The sequence below is a fragment of the Nyctibius grandis genome, chromosome 5 (genome assembly GCF_013368605.1).
Source record: "Nyctibius grandis isolate bNycGra1 chromosome 5, bNycGra1.pri, whole genome shotgun sequence".
Lineage (NCBI taxonomy): Eukaryota > Metazoa > Chordata > Aves > Nyctibiiformes > Nyctibiidae > Nyctibius > Nyctibius grandis.
In genome coordinates this window covers 66,603,768-66,626,637 of record NC_090662.1, presented here as the reverse complement: position 1 = coordinate 66,626,637, position 22,870 = coordinate 66,603,768, and the positions used below count along the sequence as shown (strand labels likewise).

General features: G+C 43.2%; 1 protein-coding gene across 1 annotated transcript in view; it reads left to right on the top strand.

Moving 5' to 3' along the window:
• TBXAS1 (thromboxane A synthase 1) overlaps positions 1-22,870 on the top strand; it is a 254,674-nt gene that overhangs the window by 134,272 nt on the left and 97,532 nt on the right. Inside the window, 1 exon segment of the mRNA XM_068400625.1 lies at positions 16,768-16,884. Coding sequence (XP_068256726.1) covers positions 16,768-16,884 — 117 coding nt within the window.

Below are 22,870 nucleotides of genomic sequence, written 5' to 3'. Positions count from 1 at the left end.
TTATGAGGACATAACCCGGTGGATAGATGATGGTAAAGCTGTGGATGTGGTCTATCTTGATTTCGGTAAAGCGTTTGACACTGTCTCCCACAGCATCCTCGCAGCTAAACTGAGGAAGTGTGGTCTGGATGATTGGGTAGTGATGTGGATTGTGAACTGGCTGAAGGAAAGAAGCCAGAGAGTGGTGGTCAATGGGACAGAGTCCAGTTGGAGGCCTGTGTCTAGCGGAGTCCCTCAAGGGTCGGTACTGGGACCAGTTCTATTCAATATATTCATTAATGACTTGGATGAGGGAATAGAGTGCACTGTCAGCAAGTTCGCTGATGACACAAAACTGGGAGGAGTGGCTGACACAACGGAAGGCTGCGCAGCCATTCAGAGGGACCTAGACAGGCTGGAGAGTTGGGCGGGGAGAAATTTAATGAAATATAACAAGGGCAAGTGTAGAGTCCTGCATCTGGGCAAGAACAACCCCATGTATGAGTACAAGTTGGGGACAGACCTGTTGGAGACCAGCGTAGGGGAAAGGGACCTGGGGGTCCTAGTGGACAACAGGATGACCATGAGCCAGCAATGTGCCCTTGTGGCCAAGAAGGCCAATGGCATCCTGGGGTGTATTAGAAGGGGTGTGGTCAGCAGGTGAAGAGAGGTTCTCCTCCCCCTCTACTCTGCCCTGGTGAGGCCGCATCTGGAGTATTGTGTCCAGTTCTGGGCCCCTCAGTTCAAGAAGGACAGGGAACTGCTAGAGAGAGTCCAGCGCAGAGCCACAAAGATGATTAAGGGAGTGGAACATCTCCCTTATGAGGAGAGGCTGAGGGAGCTGGGTCTCTTTAGCTTAGAGAAGAGGAGACTGAGGGGTGACCTCATTAATGTTTATAAATATGTAAAGGGTAAGTGTCATGAGGATGGAGCCAGGCTCTTCTCAGTGACATCCCTTGACAGGACAAGGGGCAATGGGTGCAAGCTGGAACACAGGAGGTTCCACATAAATATGAGGAAAAACTTCTTTACGGTGAGGGTGACCGAACACTGGAACAGGCTGCCCAGAGAGGTTGTGGAGTCTCCTTCTCTGGAGACATTCAAAACCCGCCTGGACGCGTTCCTGTGTGATATGGTCTAGGTAATCCTGCTCCGGCAGGGGGATTGGACTAGATGATCTTTCGAGGTCCCTTCCAATCCCCAACATTCTGTGATTCTGTGATTCTGTGATTCTCTGAAAAATAGTATAGGGTAACATAACTAAAGAATTGGACACAGTTTTGCATATGCTTTACGATACCAAGACTGCACTCAAAGATTTTCAAACCTTTTAACGCTTTATTTTGCTCTCTTAATTTCCTCCTAATATAATCATAATCAACTGCAGTAGGAATAGATGCATGCTGTATTGCCCGCATCAAGAATTAAAAAAAAAAAAAAATACCTTACATGGCCCTTAATGTTTTCTGAGGTTTGATTAGGAAATGTGCAGAAGATAGAAGTTTCATGTTGTGGCTGATTTTGAAGAATCAAAAGCTGAAATAAAAACAAAAGGTTGATTAGAATATTTTGTTTCAGTTCCAGCTTCTAATATAAAGTTGACGTTGTTTCAATTTGCAATGTAAAGTTATTTTGTTCCAAAAACATATATAACAAGATATTTTGTTGGAACTTTTCTCTATTTTTTCTTCCAGAAAACCTGGAAAAACAAATTGATTTTGCAGTATTTCTGGTTTCTCTCATCCATGCAGCTTTATTTAAGTTCTCTAACCAGCTCTGGTTTTATTTTGTTTAATGTTTGATTTGAGTTTTTAGAGGGAACGCCTCCTCCCTAATTGGTGTTTCACTATGTCAGAATAGATGTTTTCTGAATGCCCTGGCTGCTGGATGGCACAGCCTTGTTTCTTCCCTCCTCAGTGGTCAAGTGGGGCAGCTCTCATTTCCTTACTTTTTTCAGCTATTCCCTTGGTGCTCATGGTAGCTTTTATATTATATTGGCAGTGCACAGCCAGTTTTGACTGTAAGAACTTAGTCTGGTCCCAGGGTTAAGATTTATTCTAAGTAAAAATTTCAGCAGCATTCTAGACATGTTGCAGAGGGTTATTTTTTTAAATTTCAAGATGCCTTTTATTTTTCAGGCTGTTGGATGCTGGGGGGATTCAGCACGAACCTCAGATGTGGGAGAAGCAGCTGTGCAGATACAAAATGAGTTCTTGTGATGTGGGAGCATGTGCTTCCCTGGCCAGCACTGATGGTTGGAATCTACAACCCCTTGCTCTCCCTCTCTCCCATGCACCAGTAAAGCTGGGCTCGGAAGTGCATATACTGGTAACTTGCAAAAACGCTAGGTGCGTGCAATCAAGAGTGATGTGGGCACTGAGTATGGGTGCAGCCTGGCAATTTCACTGATGCGTGGTCTTCTAGAGAGTGAGGCCTCTTTTCTTCTTCACATGGGAAGTCCCAGGAGGCAGGACTATGGCAACGTCCACTCGAGCTCATCCTTGCCTTTCTGTATGTGCCTGGCTGTTGTGGGGTTAGTACTCAGTGAAAGGTTGCAGGTGTTTCATTCTCATGGCTGGCACACGCTCTTTCCCTGGGCACTCGATAAAAAGAGAATCTAAATCCCAAATACCGCTCTGTCCTAGTGTGCATTTGCTGAGCTTCTAGCTTGTCTATGCCTGAAATGCTGGTGCTGGCTTTTTGGACAACGTAAGAGGGGACAATTAAGGACCTGACCCCTCTAGTTTCATGTCACAGTGACAGAGCAGTAAAACTGAAGCGATGGGGTGGTGAAACTCCAAACGTTGTGTCCCCTAAAGGAGACCTGTTCTGCAAGAAAGGGACCGGTGAGCTGGGCTTGGGCTCCAATTTGTGCGGTTTTGGTTGTTTTTAAATTTTATCTTATCTTAGAACTCTTAAGATGACAAGATATGGCGATGTGCTTTACGCTTCATAATTCGCACTGCTTGCTATTACAAGCCTAATATGTTTGAGAATGCAAAAGTAGCTGATACTGTTAATTTATTTTGAACAAGGTACTTGCTGATACTCAGAGGAGCATTTTAGCTGCTCTCCTTGAAGAAATCAAATAAGAGCAATGTGAGGAACAGTCTGGTTACAGGTTGTTTGGGAAGTGAGGCTGTTTTACTGAAATTGTGAGCTCCAGGGAAATCATGGTAAGTCCTGTAGTGTTGTCTGTACACAAAAGGACTTTGTTATTGTTGAAATTATCTTATGACAAACACTTAATTCTTGATGTGCTCAAATTAATTTGTGAGACTCAAATGAACAAATGCTATTTCATATAAGCTTTATAAGCAAGTCTTGACATGCTTTGATAAATTAGGATTTATATATTTTTTTACTTGATTGAAACCAGACAAATAACCACAAATATGAAGTCTTGGAAGATAAAATCCTGAAAATGTGCTATGCAACTACTTACAAAGTTTTATAGCCTAGCTCTTCTTGAGGGACAAATAAATGAGGAAGGAAAGCAGCTACTACTATCAGGAAAATGCATTAGTGTTTTGACAGATAGATGTGGAGATCTTAATACATGAAGTTTGTTTTTTTCCCTGATGTGTACATATACACTTAATGTAATTAGAAACAATTGTGAAGTAGCAGGCAGGGAATTCAAATTCTTCAGTTAAGCGGATATTGCAAATGTGATTTGTTGACAGCTCGTCATGCTGCCATTACAGCTGACCTGGAGGTTTTTTTCTGAATGACTTTTCAAAGGAAAACGAACATAAAAAGAGACATGTTTGGCCAGGGAGTGCTCTGTCTCTGACTAACAGCAGATGCTTAGAGAAAGAGCAGAAGAACAGGGCAAGTGCAGAGTGTTATTTCCTACAGAATAGCCCCCTAACATCTGACTGCCCTTCGCTGACTTCCTGAGCTGGAGGTTGCATCCATGTTTTTAATTTTTAATCGCCCTTTTCTTCTAGTAGTTTGATTTAAATAGCATCTTGAACCCATTTGTTTTTTTGAAAACCACGCAGAGTCTTCACAAGCAAACTTTTATTTGCTTTGTTCAACATTGTTTTCAAATTTTCCTTTTGGCATTGGGGGAAAAAAGGTGAAATACTTTTTCCTTGAGTTGTTTCACACGTATTGGAGATCATTGGTCTGAAGTACTGATTCCAAATGTTCTGTTTCAAATTAGATAAATGACAGTTTGAAGTATATTTTGTATATCAGGATGTTGTCACACATGGGTTATTAGGCAACAACATTTAGGTGCTACATAGGAACTTGGAAGACTGATAGAAACCCTTTGAAAAGATTCTCAGCATTTGGTCATAGTTTACTACTTACTCATTTGTTTACTTTTAGTGTTTCTCAGTGCTTTGAGATTTTAAGGTAGACTGACCCGTTTACAATTTTATTTCTATATTACATCTGAGTGAAAGAGGTCAAACCAAAATTGTCAATAAATCATATGATACATGAAAAAGTGACATTTTTTATATATACTCTGCTCTGAAGAAAAGTTTTGCATACAAGTAATATTTTTAAACTGAGCCATTGATAAGCCTCCCCTTCACCTGTCTAGCTTGCCTCTGCTAGTAATCAGAAAGTCCTAAGCGTTTAACCTCCATTTCACAGAATCACAGAACCACAGAATCTATCAGGTTGGAAGAGACCTCTGGGATCATCGAGTCCAACCGTTGCCCTGACACCACCATGTCAACTAGACCTTGGCAACAAGTGCCATGTCCAGTCTTTTATTAAACACATCCAGAGATGGTGACTCCACCACCTCCCTGGGCAGCCCGTTCCAATGTCTAATAACCCTTTCTGAGAAGAAATTCTTCCTAATGTCCAACCCGAACCTCCCCTGGTGAAGCTTGAGGCTATGTCCTCTTGTCCTATTGCTAGTTGCCTGGGAGAAGAGGCCAACTCCCACTCCACTACAACCTCCCTTCAGGTAGCTGTAGACTGCAATAAGGTCACCTCTGAGCCTCCTCTTCTCCAGGCTAAACAACCCCAGCTCCCTCAGCCATTCCTCATAGGTCAGACCCTCCAGACCCTTCACCAGCTTGGTCGCCCTCCTCTGGACTCGCTCCAACACCTCAACATCTTTCTTGAAGTGTGGGGCCCAGAAGTGGAAACAGTATTCAAGGTACGGCCTCACCAGTGCCAAGTACAGAGGGATGATCACTTCCCTAGACCGGCTGGCTACACTATTCCTAATAGAGGCCAGGATGCCATTGGCCTTCTTGGCCACCTGGGCACACTGCTGGCTCATGTTTAGCTGTCTGTTGATCAGCACCCCCAGGTCTCTTTCCGCTGGGCCGCTTTCTAACCACTCTTCCCCCAGCCTGTAGCGCTGCATGGGGTTGTTGTGGCCGAAGTGTAAGACCCGGCACTTGTTCTTGTTGAACCTCATGCCGTTGGTCTCGGCCATCTATCTAACCTGTCCAGGTTCCTCTGTAGGGCCTTCCTACCCTCCAGCAGATCGACACTCCCACCCAGCTTGGTGTCATCTGCAAATTTGCTGAGGGTGCACTCAATCCCTACGTCTAGATCATCTATAAAGATATTGAACAGCACCGGCCCCAGAACTGAGCCCTGGGGAACACCGCTAGTGACCGGCCGCCAGTTGGACTTTGCCCCATTCACCACCACTCTCTGGGCTCGGCCATCCAGCCAGTTTTTAACCCAGTCTTTAATTTGAGAGGCTCAGTTTGAAAATACAGGTTATAAACCCTTGCTCAGCCATACCTAGTGCTTGGAAGTGCCTTGAGTCCCTTGGAGCTGGTGATTTCAAGACCGAGGTTTCTCAGGCACCTGCAATTCTTTTTCTAAGCATAGTCAGAAGCACTTTGGTGCCAAAGTGCTTAGCAGTTTTGAGACCTACCTCGTACTCAGCCTAGGAGACCTATGAATATGATGTTTCAAGAGGAGATGGACCTCACAGGTACCTTTGAAACTGGCTGGTGGTTCAGGCTCTGAAGAAAATGTAGTAGCAGCAAACATGTTCCTTCGAGACACCAGAGAAGTTGGTGGAACTGGGCCTCTTCAATACAGTCCCCACTGACAAGGGGAGCTGCCCAGAGTGCCAGAGAAAGGCTTTCATGCATTTTTCTGCTGGAAATTGTTCCAAGGTGCTCATCTCATCTCTCTGGGAAGTGCCCTACCTAGCAATCTGTAGGTCATTCTTGGGGAAGATGCACTTGCAGCCTTATGTGTTGAAGTTACTCCACATTCCATGCAGTCCTTGGCATTCATCGTAGAGAAATTAGTGAACCTCTGCAGCCTAACAGGTCAGTCATCTGGATCAGGGAGGCCAAGGTTTCAGATATTACTACAAAATATTGCTGATCACAGAGGCCAAGGTATCAGATACTACTGCAAAATATTACTCATGTATCTTTATCTAATGATAGTTTCATATAAACAGACCTTGGAGAGGAACTGAGCCTGAAGCCCTTTTCACAAGGGAAATGAATGCTCTAAGTCTAGTCTCAATTCACTCTTAAGTATTCCCTGGAAAGGACAGGAGGGGTTAGGACTATCCCTCCCTGCACCTTCCCCTAGCCTGTACTCCTGCTGTGATAGTTCTTTCCTTCTTCGTTATTCTTATTTCCTTACTTTTCTTCCAATCTTTATCCACATGAAGGAATTACAGCTTTTTTTTTCCCATGTTGTGACTTCGGTTCCCTCATTGACTTCCTTCACTTTCAGTTGAAAGAGAGTAGTCCCCGATCATGGCTGTAGTGGCACCTCTTCTGGAGTGCATTGTGCTGTGATGTCCATAAGAAGGGAGGTGGTGAGGCCCTAGGGAGGTGTGAGACTCTGCATTGCTGTCACGGCAGCTTGAACAACTCTGTGTTCAGCTTTGGTGAATCCTCTTCTGAGGTATCTAACTGCATACCCAAGGCATTTTGGTCAGGATTATGACAGGGGTCAGCAGCCTAGAGGACAGGCAGTGGGAGGCTGGGTAGTACTTACAATCTCTCTTGATATTCTCCAGGATCTCTAAGTGTGCTGCAGAGATGTCTCTGAATGAGCAGATTATGGAATATGATGTTCCTGTTTAATGGAAAGATCTAGCCCAAGGTCTGATGGACATTGCCTGCCATTCCTATGTATGCCAGTGATTGAAAGCATGGGACTATATCTGTAGCAAAAGTTATTTGGGACCATTTTTCTCCAAATTCTCCTTACAATCTGTAAAAGGAACTTGCTGGTCCTCAACCTTTCCTCTAGGAAAAGTGTGCATAAACAGAGAGGCTTTTAATAGTCTTATGACTTTATCCAACATTTAAAAGTCCAGTTATGTCAGATGGAAAGTAGATTTAAACATTATCTTTAAAAACCGCTTCTCAGCACAGCAGAAACCGTATATAGAGCACAGGCTCTCTAGTACAATCTGAATTTGTTTATAATACCAAAACAATTAATTAACAGTAAATACTTTTTTTCTTTGGTTTGATTGTTTTGACCCCAAATATGCAAACTGACCACCATATGCAAACTGATGAAAGTGTGGACTTAATTTTGATCTTGCTTACACCAACAAATGGAATGATGTGTGACTTGCATCAGTCTGGGTCAGACTGCAGGAGGCCATATGTGTTTATTTTAGCATTTATGAATGGTTATATTTACCTCATTGCAATGACTCGCTTTGGTTTCTATTGACACAACCATGAGTTAAGAGAATATTTGTGAAGACAAGAGCAGATGTTTCCAGGCTGCCTTGCCAGAGAGGAAAAAAAGCCAGTATTTACTTGTAAGCTGGTGTTGGCTGCGCCATTTTTCCAATGAGTAATGATGAACAGTAGCCATTAGTCAGTTGCTGAAGATCCTAACTTGACAACAAAAGAATGGGCTTGGAGATGTCTTTTTCTATAGTCTGATCTATACAGTAGAGTGGAAGACGATTGCTGTAATCACTGAAACCAATTCCACCTTGTAACACTCTTTTGAAGTATCTTAATGACCAAAGAGAACCTAAAAGCTTAAAGAAATAGAAGATAATGCATGGATATTTTCTTCCTTTCTCTGCAAGCATGTTGGTTTCAAATTAAGCTAAAAACTTTTACTAGACACTTTTATGAAATTGCAAAGCAACATAAGCTTTTTGGAGTTAGTTTGGTAATTTCTTTTTCCCTCTGCAGCCATAAGAGCACCTCCTAAATCATAGATACTAAAATCAAACTTGTTTTAAATGGACTTTTATAGAGGGGAAAAAAAGTGTAATAGACTATCAGCAGGGTTAATGATGACCTGGGAGGGTTTTTGGGAAAGTGTTTGTGAAGAAGTATCTGTGCACATAGTTTTAATGGGATCCTTTCTCCAAGGAAGGACTGACTTCAGTCACCGGGAGCAGCAGTGTGGGATGTGCGGCATCTGAGGATTTGGATATGGAGTTTTGGAAAGGCAAATGAGGAGTGGATGGGTCTTTGAGCAACCTGGTCTAGTGGAAAGGTGTCCCTGCCCTTGGCCTAGAAAATCTTTAAAGTCCCTTCCAACCCAAACTATTCTATGATTCTGTGAGTGAGCCTACTTCGGGAGAGACAACACCTGTGTGTAGTGATTGCCTCTGGTGTTATATGGGTGGAAGGCCCCTCACAGACAGAGCAGAGGGGTGGGAGGGACCCAGTGGTCTCCCACAACAGGGGCACGGCACTCAGTGGGCAATGCCAGGCCTTTGCCCTCCATGAAGGCTGTGATCTATGGGTAAGGAGTTAAGTCTTGCTCCAGTATGATGATGATGATTTGTGAAGAGAAAAGTGATACACATTTCAAAGAGATGTGGCTATAACATCTGTGTAAACAGGAACCTGCTAGATGGAAATGATAATGAACTACAGGGTATATGACATAAGTGAACTCTGTTTTATTTTAAAAACATGCAATACAGTGCTCTCCTGGTTCAACCAGAAGCCACTACACAATGTGTCTTTGAATGTCATGAATGCAGGGAGAGCTTAGCATGACTTTTCCTCTTACAAAACACCAAGCAGCTTTGAAGAAATATACTATATCAGTATACCAACAAGCAATTTTTAAAACTAATATAAGGAGGCATCTTCTGCCTTCCCACTTTCATGATCCACTTACTGCAGGCTTGGTAAGATGTATTCCTGGAGATATCTCAGGGGTTTTTTTCTGTTACTTTTTTTAATAGGAAGTGTTGTGTTGATCTGTAAGTGTCATGCCACTGCCACTGGCTGGATGAAATACCATATGAACAGTTCACGGGGTTACTGATTCCACCTGCTGGCTGAACTGGTGGTGATGACCTGTCAATCAAGTGGGGTTGAACAAGTAGTCTTATGAAAAGATTTTATAAATAATTCCTCTCTGAAGCACAGCATAGAGTCTTGACTTCGTGCTACAAACACTTTCTCTGGTTTTTAATTAAATTTCATTTCATTAAATTCAATTTAAAAATGCAATTTCTTAAGCAGGATGGCAATACCCTATCACAGGTGCATTTTTAGCAAGACAAGGACAACAACCCTCTTTGAAAATAAGAAGATGAACAAATTAACCCACTGATATGCCATCACTGCTGCCTGCTTATAGCTTCTGGATCTCACCCAGGGAGAGAACGCCTAAACCCATTCCGCCTAGAGCTATCACAAATACTGCATGGCATGCATGAGGGCTGGGAGAAGGAGAAGCCTTCACATTGGGAACATACCCCCAAAATTTCCCCAAAGAGGGAAAAGGGTGGGTGCGGGGGGAACCCAGAGCTAGACTTAACTGCAATGTCCATGGGTACAGAAGAAATGCTGGAGGTAAGGGGAGCGAATGGCTTTCATTAGCATGGGTTGTAGGGTTGAGACTAGGGCTAGAGTTCAAGGGAGTGTGGGCATGGGATTCCAGTTAAAGCTGGATCCTGAAGGACTAGAAGAAAGCTGAGGGCTTACATGAAGGCAAATGGTGTTTGCTAGGTATGACTAATTCCAGAATTAGTGTTGGAGTTACTGTTAGGATTTGAGGGTTTGGGAGCTCTAGAGCTTAGTTCCATGTTTGAATCTCACCAGGCTTTCAGTGCTGAAGGTTCGCTCCAGCAGAAGTAAATCTTTTTTTGATTGGTTTTGTTAGGACTAGGCTATGATTAAGGCTAAGTCTAAGATAACAGTTTCTGAGATTCTGTTTTATACAGTTTCATTTCTTGCTATGTTGTCAGAGCACATGGAGTAGATTAGCAGCTGGTTCTATGGAGGTGAATGGTTTATATTGTAAGTTTTGGAGCTAGTAGGTTTCTAAAGGTCTTTAGAGGTGCCCTTTGCATTCTTTGAAGATTCACCTATACAGGATATTTTAAGAGTGTATGGCTGCATTAACTTTCTTCTGCTGATTGCAAACTTCATCCCTCATTTTTCTACCAAAGGAAGAAGACAAGCTTTCTGAGGGAACATCATGGTGCTGCTACCCTTCCTCCTGTTCCAGTCAGTCATTGCTGGCTGCCAGAGGTTCAGTCTAACCTTCTAGTGACAAACTCAGAAAAGGAGCAAATGATTTATGAATCACACAAGGCTACAGTTAATCTCAGTTAATAAAACTGAGACAAGATATTAGTGCAAGCATAGGTCTTACAGATGTCCGTATTGACATGCTTCTTAACATGTGTTAGTCTCTTCTCCCAGGTAACAAGTGATAGGATGAGAGGAAATGGCCTCAAGTCACGCCAGGGGATGTTTAGATTGGATATCAGGAAAAATTTCTTCACTGAAGGGGTTGTCAATCATTGGAACACGCTGCCCAAGGAAGTGGTGGAGGCACCATCCCTGAAGGTATTTAAAATACAAGTATATGTGGTGCTTAGGGACATGGTTTAGTGGTGGACTTGCTAGTGTTATGTTAATGGTTGGACTCAATGATCTTGAATGTCCTTTCCAACCGAAATGATTCTATGACTCTATGGTTTTGTCGTGTATCAATTAGTTGTCCCCCCGGCATGGTCTGGGCACAGTTCAGGAGGTGAACATGCATCACAACCATAAGCAGTTTGGATATGGACATTCTCTTTGGGAAAGTGATTTAGCCTTGGGAACAGGAGGTGTTCTGTACCACTTGGCCTCAGAGCCAGAGAAGAGTAGCTTGCCTGGATTATTTAGCAATACACAGCAAGCCAAATTGGCTCAGGGACAAACAAGCCAACAACTGGGTCTGAAGAGTCAGCCTAAGGAACAGCTTATGGGGAGGGAATTCTCGCATCAATTGCAAAGCTGCTGCTCATCTGCAAACATTATTTTGTTTTAAAAGAACCGGTGTTTTAAAGGATTTGTTTGGAAGCAAATCCCTCCAGTTTTCTTTGTTTTTTTTCTGATGGCATGTCTGTGATTGTGGGAACTCAGTAGCACTTGCAGGTATGCTGCAGCAGATTACCATGCTGCCAGTAGTTTTCATGCAGCATTACTGTACTATGGTCAGAAATGGTTGATTACACAGGAGAAGGAAGCACAGAGCAGTTGTTGAGTATTTAGATAATTCTAGATGGAATATGAGTCTGATTGCATTTGACTTAAAAGCAACCACCTTCCCTGCCTAAAAACCAAAATCCCACCTCTGAAGATATTACAGCTGCCTCCCATGGTAATTTTTTTACTGATTTTTGGAGGCTCAAGAATTCTCAGATACAGCTAGTTCTTCTCTATTTGGAGAGAGGTGATACTTCATCTTTCACTAACATACTTCAGGCTCATTCTCATACCAAGTCCATTTTCATTCCTGCTAGATGAACCTGTAACATAGGTTATGCAATTAGGAGGAAAGTGTTTGCAGAAACAATAAGGAAAACCTGATAAATGAAATTCGCTATACACGTCAGTCACGCTGATGCTATTCCAATAAACACAAATATGTTTTTGTGTACCCAGTTTAAAGAGACAGAGTGAAATAATTTGTGGCCAAAATTGTCTTTCCTTCCTTGCAGCGTTTATATAATATTATACACACCAAAAATATGTTAAGGGAGCATTACTGACATAGAGTGCTAAAAAGGCAATGCTGTGGTTAGTGTCATAGTTATAGCATTATAGTTAACAGGCTTTTTGTTCAGTAGCTGGGCTCCTCTCTGTGAATGCGCTATATACAGTCTTTATGCAATTAGGAGCACTTTTTAGGGTGAATGTTTGGTTTTAGGAAGGGGTTTTGCTTTAAAGGCAAATGCAGTCAGATTTATATCGCATCTGTTATTATCTAAGTAGAGCCTTGTCTTCCAGAGAAGATTTGTCTTATAAAGTGCGCAGATTTTGCAGCCTTCAATTTAGGAGTGGATGCAAAATACTTTTCCAAGTGTTGCCCTATAATTTTTTCCTTTCTTTTTTTTTCTGTCTGCTGTTCAAACCTTGCTTGGAAGACAAAATCTGTCATTTCCTTGTGGGAATTGTTATTCTGCTCTTTCACTGTAGTTTCTGAGTGCCTCAGGAATGTTAATGTATCATTAGCAGTTCTGAGGTGGTGATGTGATATCTCCAGGAGTGAATGGTGGTGGTTGAAGCACAGGTCTGAGAGTGTTTGATAATTTGGGGGCCCCGTTCAATGACCTGATTTCTTGGACTAATGCATTTTCTGTGATCAAGGCAGATTCATAGAATCATAGAATCACAGAATGGTTTCGATTGGAAGGGACCTTAAAGATCATCTAGTTCCAACCCCACTGCCACAGGCAGGGACACCTTTCCACTAGACCAGGTTGCTCAAAGCCTCATCCAATCTGGCCTTAAACACTGTCAGAGAGGGGGCATCCGCAGCTTCTCTGGGCAACCTGTTCCCATGTCTCACTACCCTCACAGTAAAGAATTTCTTCCTAACATCTAATCTAAATCTACCCTCTTTCAGCTTAAAAATCTTCCCCCTCCTCCTGTCACTACATGCCCTTGTAAAAAGTTCCTCTGCAGCTCTCCTGTAGGCCCCCTTCAGGTACTGGAAGGCTGCTATAAGGTCTCCCCAGAGCCTTCTCTTCTCCAGGCTGAAGACCCCCAACTGTCTCAGCCTGTCTTCATAGGAGAGGTGCTCCAGCCCTCTGATCATCTTCGTGACCCTCCTCTGGACTTGTTCCAACAGCTCCATATCCTTCTTATGTTGGGGGCCCCGGAGCTGAGCGCAGTACTCCAGGTGGGGTCTCGTGAGAGCAGAATAAAGGGGCAGAATCACCTCCCTCGACCTGCTGGCCATGCTGCTTTTGATGCAGCCTAGGATACAGTTGGCTTTCTGGGCTGCAAGCACACACTGCTGGCTCATGTTGAGCTTCTCGTCAACCATCAGCCCCAAGTCCGTCTCCTCAGGGCTGCTCTCAATCCATTCTCCGCCCAGCCTGTATTTGTGCTTGGGATTGCCCCGATTCACATGCAGGACCTTGCACTTGGCCTTGTTGAACTTCATGCGGTTCACACAGGCCCAGCTCTCAAGCCTGTCAAGGTACCCCTGGATGTCATCCCTTCCCTTCAGCATGTCAACTGCACCGCACAGCTTGGTGTTGTCGGCAAACTTGCTGAGGGTGCACTCAATCCCACTGTCCACGTCGCCGACAAAGATGTTAAACAGGACCGGTCCTAATACCGACCCCTGAGGAACGCCACTCATCACTGGTCTCCACTTGGACATCGAGCCGTTGACCATAACTCTTTGAGTGCGACTATTCGGCCAATTCCTTATCCACCGAGTGGTCCATCCGTCAAGTCCATGTCTCTCCAATTTAGAGACAAGGGTGTCATGCGGGACAGTATGAAACGCTTTCCACAAGTCCAGGTAGATGACATCAGTTGCTCTTCCCCTATCCACCAGCGCTGTAACCCCGTCCCTGTTGCTGATTTCAGTGGCATTAGTGAGTGCTCAGGATCTCTGCAATCTGGGCCTCAGGGCTTGAAACTGAAGACCAAAGGTATAAGGAATACTTATTTGGTGACCAGCTGAGTCAAGATTTAGTGTAAAGGGCTTCCCTAACAGCACATAAGAACTGTGGAGCAGAGGCTAACATACAGTACTTTCTCTAAGAATGATGCTAATTTCCAGTTGTCCGGAGCCTCTTTCTTCAGATTCTACTATGCCTTTGAATATCTGTAACAAATGAGGCAGCGCTCCAGTGAGTGATGGTCTCTCTAACTGCACTTCTGATCCTCAGAACAGATACCTACAGACAAGTTAGAAAACAGATCATTTATTTAAAGAGGATACTCAGAGAAAACAGTCCAAACCACTTCAGCTTTGACAGCCTGTCCTAAGTTTTCCTTGTTATTGCACAAAATAGGATAGTGTATATGTGCATTAAAAATGTGCCCCTATTTTATCTTACAGTAGTCATCTGATGAGAGTACCTGAGTCAGTCTCTTCCTTCAGCTTAGCATCCTGCTACCTACTCTTCTACTTGAAAGCAGCTCATCTTTGCTCAAAACTGGTCTGTAGTGTCAGCTCAGTGACATTAGTTTACTGCACTGGGTGCAGTTGCTGAGAATGTAAAACTACCCCATTAGCCCATTTGCAATATAAAATAGGCTTCTGCATTTTACAGCCTTATGCAGTGTAGCGAGATTCTGGCAAGTGTAAAGGAAAAAGGTGTTAAGGAGAGTTGGCAGCTACTTAAAGAAAAGATATTAAGTGCAAACTCTTCCAATAAGGAGGAAAGTTAAGGAAGTGCAGTAGAAGACCAGTGCAACTAGATTGTCAGCTCTTCATGGCCCCTGAAGAGAAGAAGTTTTTTTACCAAGTGGAAACTCCAAGAACAAGGATAAAAAAAAAAATAGCATGTAGAGACAATAAAATCAGAAATCTTGAGGCACAAAATGAGATGAAAGTATCCAGGTGTGTAACAGGTGGTAAGAACTCATTTTTCATGTACATTAATAATGAAAGAAAGACTGAAAGAAAATGTCACAGGGTGAAAGGTATCAACAGATGGCATTGGGAAGACCAGAGTGTCTTTGGTTTATTTGGGTCTTTCCCAGTAAAGTTGATACTGCTGCTACTGATAACACGGGGGGACTTGACTGGCACTGCTAGCCTGGGTAGGTAGGCAGGGGCCTGGGTGCTAGAAGATCTCACATGTGCAAATGAGTGTCTCTGTACAGCCTGATATCTATAGAAGTGTACACCTTCCACCCCCAACCACAAATTTTAGGATGGTTTGTCTGGAGGACATTACTGTACAATACCTGAATTACTGGTTGAAAATGACTTGGAAGGTGTTTGGGAACAGTCTACTGTTGGATGGGAAGCATGAGCTGGGAGTATCCCAGGGATGGCTCCTTTGCAAGTGCTATTCTGTACTTTTGTTAATGGGTTAGATGATGGCACTGAGTGCGATAACAATTTATATAGAAGGCACTGAGCTGTTAATGATGAAAGACGCTATGAAAGAAAGGGCTACGATTCAAAGTGGTCTTGATCAGTTGGAGAACTAATCGTAAAAAGAATGGTCACAGTTCAACAAGGACATGTTTTATATATGTCTCTTAGGAGTAACCAACTTTAATGATAAAGGCTGGGGAATAACTTCCTAGGGAGTAATTACTCAGAAAAAAGTCTGAGAGTTGTAGGGAACCACAAGCCAGTACATGAGTCAACATTGTCATGCTGTGGTATGTAGTATTTTGGGGTGAATAGAGAGGAATATAGCCTGCAGAACATATGAAAAAAATCCCTCCTTGGCTGAAGTACCATGTCAAGTCACAGGGACTATACCTTGAGAAAGATGTAAATCAACAAGACTGTGCAGAGGGACATCAACAAGACTGAACAAATGGTCCCAGCTAATTGGTGTTATTTGGGGTAGATGGCAGCAATATGAGTAGCGGTTATTATAGCCTTCTGTATATATGGGCTGCTGCCAAGAGGGAGAGAATAACCTGTTTTCTATGCCTGTGTTAGCACAAAGACTAAAGACTAAGTTTCAGCAAGAGAGATCATGCTACCATGGTAAAAGTAGTCCAGCAGTGGCAGACTCTGTGTGACGATGTTACTGAATCTCTGTTTTTGAAGGCCTTCAAGAACAATTAGGAAACATCCTCTGGCAATAACATAAATTGTAGCAGATTCTGCTATGGGACTGGACGTCTCCTGATGCCTCTTCAGGCATAATTGTGTTGTTTTCTGACATACTTCCTATTTCATGTTTTTTATCCTTTCACTCCTTAGTGAATATCACTATTTTCTGGATAGAAATTTCTTATTTGGTGGGGGGAGGGGATTAAAATTTAGCAAATCCATAGCAGTCATCTTGGTACAGAACTTCATGGGGCAGTGCTTTGAACTACTGTTTCACTAACTGCTGAAGCTGTAAGTGTCCCAGGCCACAACTTCTTAGAGTAAGGACTGGGACTTGCTTTCTAATCAATGTATTTTCGGAAGACTTTTAAAATGCATGTAACAGTCTGACATACCAGCTGTCACAAGAAATTGTGTCCCCCACTGACACCCACGAATGGTACGTTGGCACTCATGTCACATGGAGAAGGAGTGTTGACAGGTCCTCTTGCTAGTCACCTTAGAAAGGGAGGAAAGAAGCCAGGGTTCAGCAAAGAAGAACTGGCAATTGCAGGAGAACACCAGGAAAAGCAGAACCAGAACAGTCTGAGCAAGAAGTTACTGGACTGGCCTGGGGCTTTTTTGCAAGTCCAAGAGGAAATACGTGCAATAAAAGAGAAATTTTCTCTAGCCTCTTCCATGTTTAGCTTGGTGTTTGGAACTGATTCGAACCTCTGTCACTGTGGGACAGCAGTGCAACACTATTCATGGCCAATCTTTCCAAGTTCCAGAGTCTTGAGTAGCTCTAGTTGCATTTGTGTTAAAACTGAATCATGTTTTCTTTCGACTTAGAAGCCGAACTTGATTTCCAAGCCAATGCTTGACAGCATCCTTTGTCTTCGTGATGACAGATGGAAGTACGTCCGGAGCCTCCTGACCCCAGCCTTCAGTGATACCAAACTGAAAGAGGTAAGGTGTAGGCTGTGTTACTTTCCTAATTTAGAAGGCATAATTGTTTTCTTTCATGCAAGCATTTACTTTATACAGCTCTATGTTGAGAACAGGTCAAAAACTGCTACTTTGTGCCAGTTTATTTAGACCTGAAGAGCACATGCAGTTGAGCATACATACAGCGTGGTCCAGGTCATAGATTGGTGAAAATCAGAACAGCTCTTCTGAGAACATGATCCTCTGTCCTTATATAAACTAGTTTGTCCATAGAAGTGTAGCAAACTCAAAAAGGAGCCTTACACCTTCCTCCTTCCTGCCTTGTTAGGAGTAAGCTAAAGTACGGGAAAGGTTATTGCTCCCAGTTGGAACATAGCTTTTTGTGATTTGCAGAGTCAGCAGCTCTCATGTTAACATGGCCACTGCTGTCAGTCTATTTTCATTTCTCCATCTACTTCCCCCCCTCCTCCTTTTATTCTTTAATCCTTTCATATAATAAAATAAGTCACTGGAACAGAATGTCGTTGCCAGATAAATACCTCTGACTGCAAATAAATGTCTCCAGGCTGACCTGCTGCTAATTTCCTATAAATGTCTCAGCATTTACTTAGCCATGGGAACCCATTACCCGGTAACAAAGTCCTATTCCAGTGGCACGATAACTCTTAATTAAACATAGATAAATGATTGACTGCTTAAAGTCTTCTTTCAAGGTGTGTGGGGGGGGGAACCCAACAACAAAAAACCACCTCTTTCTTTATGTATTTTATTCTGAAAGGGAACCATGCCTCACTCCGGTGCCCGGTCCTGGGTTGTAAAATTTTCCACTGGGCAGACGCTTGTGTTGTTTTGACATGCCGCTGTCGAAATCCACAGTAACATCTAAATGTGTCTGGCTCTCCCAGCTCTATAGACAGCGGTCGCTTAGCAACGCCGGCTGTCACCTCCTTATTATGGTAAATTCTAATTGGCCGCCAGCCTGGCAGAGATGCTGATTAATCACGACTGACAATGCCATTGGTTATGCACCCCGACATTTGCTCTGTCACCGGCTCCATCACGAAATTTTAGTGAGGCAAGGATGTTTAAATATGCAAGCGATTAGTTGCTCGTGGCATGGTGGGAAGAGTTTTGCATTTTCCTAGCGGAAACTAATCTGCCTTACTGCAGGTCATCGGATCTTTGCTGGCGGTCTAACAAAAGATAAAGCCGCGCTCCCCTCAATTTGTGGAGAGCAACCTCTGCCGGCACCAGCTGGGCAAACTTGACGGGGGAGAGCAGTGAGGGTGAGCAGGCGGAGGCCCTGGGTGTCGTGCTTTGGGGCTGGGCAGGCACGGGTTTGCAAGTTTTGACCGATTAAACCGAGGTGGGAGGAGAAGTCACAGTGCTCACTTTGCACTGCTTGTTGGTGGAGCTGCAATGCAGGATTAGTGGTAGGAGGTAAAATGGAGGGCTGGCTAGTGCCTGGTGGACATCTCACATGCAAAAATTGAGATCTTTATTTTTAGCCTGATAATCAGCTTTCCCTGTGCTGCCTCTTCCAAACACTGTGGAAGGGGTGCAATTGTGCGTGGGCTAAGAGTGACCTGGAAATAGTCACTTTCTCCTCCCAGTCTACAGAAAGTGGGAAAACGAGGAGTGGGGAAGGTCTCTCTGAAAGGCCCAACTTTGTTGCTCTGTCCCATGTCTTCACCAGAAGACCGTCCATCCCTATACAGATTGATGCTTGCAGTAAGTCCATGTGAGATTAAGAACCTCTTTTGAATCATAGAGTAGAATCATAGAATTGTTTTGGTTGGAAAGGACCTTTAAGATCATCGAGTCCAATCGTTAACCTAACGCTGCCAAATCCACCACTAAACCATGTCCCTAAGCACCACATATACTCGTCTTTTAAGTACCTCCAGGGATGGTGATTCCACCACTTCCCTGGGCAGCCTGTTCCAACGCTTGGTAACCCTTTCCGTGAAGAAATGTTTCCTGATATCCAATCTAAACCTCCCCTGGCGCAACTTGAGGCCACTTCCTCTTGTCATATCACTTGTTACCTGGGAGAAGAGATTAACACCTGACTCACTACAACCTCCTTTCAGGTACTTGTAGACAGTGATAATGTCTGCCCTGAGCCTCCTTTTCTCCAGGCTAAACAACCGCAGTTCCCTCAGCTGCTCCTCATAAGGCTTGTTCTCCATACTCTTCACCAGCTTCGTTGCCCTTCTTTGGACTCGCTCCAGCACCTCAGTGTCCTTCTTGTAGTGAGGGGCCCAAAACTGAACACAGTATTCGAGATGCGGCCTCACCAGTGCCTAGTACAGAGGGATGATCACTTCCCTAGTCCTACTGGCTGCACTGTTTCTGATACAAGCCAGGATGCTGTTGGCGTTCTTGGCCACCTGGGGAATGGATGCACTCCTCAGCTTTGTATTTCATTTTCTACCCAAATATATGAACGGTCCTGGGATTTGAACTGAATGCAACTTAAGTCCTCACCCATGTGCTTCTCCTGCTGTTGCTTAATTTAGAAGCCATACCAACACTTCTCAACGGAAATCAATGCTCATTAATTATGATCTCACTTTTTAACTCTCCCTTATTTAGTACTCTCTCAGGACCTCTACAGCAGCATGGAAATAAAAATACCATGTTCTAGTATTGGCCATAATACAGAGTATTCAGAGTTATGTAGAAGACATCCTGTTTATAATAAACTCTTCCTCTCTATCTCAAAGGAATTACAAATAAGCTAGTTTTGGTATTAGTTTATTGCATAAGAACCTGGCTATGTTTTTTTATACGTATTTATAAATACTGCTAAACACATTCCTCATTTCTTCTCCTAAGATATTGATTCCTTTGCCACAGAGATCTGAGCTCTGACAAAACCCCACACCAAAGTCTTCTTCTCTGTTCACTCTGGATGACTGCTTTGCCTTCATTCCCCTATGCAAACCCCCCAGTGATACTGGAGAGACTGCAAACCTCCTGAGTAGCTTTGGAGAGTGGTTCCCCTTGAACACCGCAGCCCCTGGGGACACTCCAAACATAGACTTGTCTGTCTGGATGCTCTGAGAGAACTGGGAGCTATTAGCTTGTTACAGAGCAATAAATGTTAACAACTCCTTGTGCTCCCCATAGCAATCACTTCAGATAAAAGATGCACAGAGGGCCTGAGAGTTGAGTGTAGGTTCCTGAGTGTAGGTTCCCCATTTCAGAAACACAAGAATCTGCTACTAGGCTAAAGGACAGCTTAAGCACTAACAAGAAGCTGGTCATCTGCTCTTTGGCCTAGCTGCTGGAGGACAAAAGCCAAAAGAGAGCTAATGTATGTTGCTAAGGTTTGACCCCACAGAGACATCTAGCTGCTGTGGCCAGGGAGAGGCATACTTTGCCCTTGTCTCTCCACAGAAGCAGTGTAGTGGCAATGAAAAGTTCACTAAGCTTGAGGAATTTCCCCTTAGTTGGCAAAAATCTCCAACAGCCAGTCACCACATGAGGAAAAGTTGATCCCAGAAATTTTGAAGTTTGCAAAGTTACAAGCAATTAACTGAAACTAGAGGTTATAAAGCTGTTGGGTGGCCAGTGTAGCGATTGCTGTGTGTACACAGAGAGTTGTTTTCCTAACAGCCATGCACTGTTTCACTGTTGCTTTTACGGATTTCTACACACTGTGTGTTCTCCCTTTTTAATTTTCCTTTTCTAAAGAGTATGTAAAGATTAGTAAAGCAGTCCACTCCAACTGAAGGAACGCTTGGCTCCAGATAATATTAAATTCAAATACTGTAGTGGTGAGCATAGCATAAATCAATAGACTTCTAAGCTTGATCCTGCAGTAAGATTTGGTAGCATCCCACAGGAGATGCCACTGGAGTTGGTAGCAGATTTGATAATAAGCTTTTTCTAGTGAGACCCCTGAATGGACCTCATAGTGCCATTGCTATGGGAACACTAAGAATGAGAAATGAGAGAGAGGAGACAGGAGACCCAAGAAATTTCACTTCCAGCTCTGCCATTGACTGCCTGTGGGTGATCTGGCAGAAGCTACTTAAATTCTCTGTGCATGAAATGATTTTCATCTGTTAAATGAGAATAACATAGACCTCTGAAAGTTGATCCAAGATGTAATTAATGAGGAACTGGTGAAGTAAAATACCTGGAGGCCCTTAAGTAAAAGATGCATTTCCCGGTGTTCCTGTCATGCTTTCCTCAGCTGTTATGTGTTGAAACAAGCTGATATGTTAGTGATCTTGCTGTACCGAACTTGATTCCCTATTTAGTATTTCTTATTTTGTTGTTCTTTTTGCTGTGGTGTCTGTGATGATCCTGCAGTTCTGGACCCCTTGTCAGACTTGATAAATAGCTTTGGTCTCTTTTACAGCCAAAACCAGCAGAAAACCTATTGATTTTTATTTATTCTGATGGTGCTGCAGTGGTCTTGTCATCTCCTATCAGTATGCCGGGAATCCTCTCCTCCATTAACCAACCATTAAAATAAAACAGAACACAAAAATTAAACAAGAGAGCACAGTATAATGTAGCATTGTCCTAAATAACCTGTGAAGTGGAGTTTGTGTTGAAGCATTTTCTTTCAAACAAAGGGAGACACAAAGCAGAACTTACGATAACATAGCAGAACAGTGCAGGAAAATCCTCTAGTGTCACTCTCAGGCATGTAGATCTTCCAGGTCCCACTAGGACATAAGATCTGACAGTCCAACTGTTGAGGTTTCCTTGATTTGCTCTTACTCTGCTTATACACATTGGTCAGAGGCATTTTGGAAGGGTCTCTGGAAATTGCTATTGTTACTCAGCAAAGCAAGTGTGCTCACCTGAGATAAAGCAAATCACTAACGTAAAAGCTGATATGTGAAATGTGCATATCCTTGAGCCACAAGTCAGTGTCTGGTTGAGTTGCTCACCTTGGTAAGTTGTGCCCATGAATAGCAGGGCCTCACTGTGAGGTGATGGAAACAAATCCTCTCACAAACACCTTCCTGACGCTCCACTCTTTTCCTAGTTTTAGTCAGGGACTTGAAATCTGGTACAGAAACAATTTTATGTTAGGGATGCATCCTTTTTCCTTCCCTAGTATCTCATCCCATTTGTGGGACAAGAGGCCCAACACAACTTCTGCGTACTGTATGTGAACAGTAAAGTCTCCAGTGTGTCTGTCTATAGTGAATATGATCCAGCCTTCTACTTTATAGTTTGGATGCTAATAATAAGGGGAATAATAATAATGAATACTGAGGACCACATCTAACTAAAGGAACGTGACTCTGATGCCTTTGAACAGTGCAAACATCCCCATACACTGTGCATACACAGAATCAGAAACTAATTGTTGTTATGTGCCAAATAGCATATTGGCAGGATTTATACAGCAGAGCCCCTGGCATCATGAAAACCCTAACCCCAAGTGCTCTTCTTTGGCAGAAAGAAAGAAATTTGGACTCTGGGCTACTCTTGCTATTAGATAACTGGCAGATCAAATATTTACAGGGACCATATTGTTTAGATTTTTCTTCATCCTGTTACTCTCAGCCAATCTGAACACAGAGCAGCTGGGGTTTGTTTACCTACCAGGAGCTGAATCTCGGGCAGGTTATGCAGCTTTTATGTTCTGACTGGCAAATGAGAATGTACAGGAAGTTAGTGATACCCAGGGCAGTGCAGATCAACATGTCTGTTTCTGTGTGGGTTTTGAAAGTTTGATACAGTTCACCTCTCCCAACACTACTTTGTTTTTCCTGACACTCGAACAAAGAGTTTAAAGTGTTAAGGGACTTGATAATGTTTCAGTCTGTGGTGTTTGTAGTTAGCAATCTTGGACTAATTTATGTCCCTCAGGGGAATAAAAACCCAAACCCAAACACAGGATTCCTGAGTAGTTATCCCTCATAGCTTTCATATGCAAATAATTGTCTCATTGATATGACTCTGTCCTATCATGCTAACAATAAATCAAATCCATGTGCCCCTCATCTCCCCCCCCATTTTCCTGGTTACA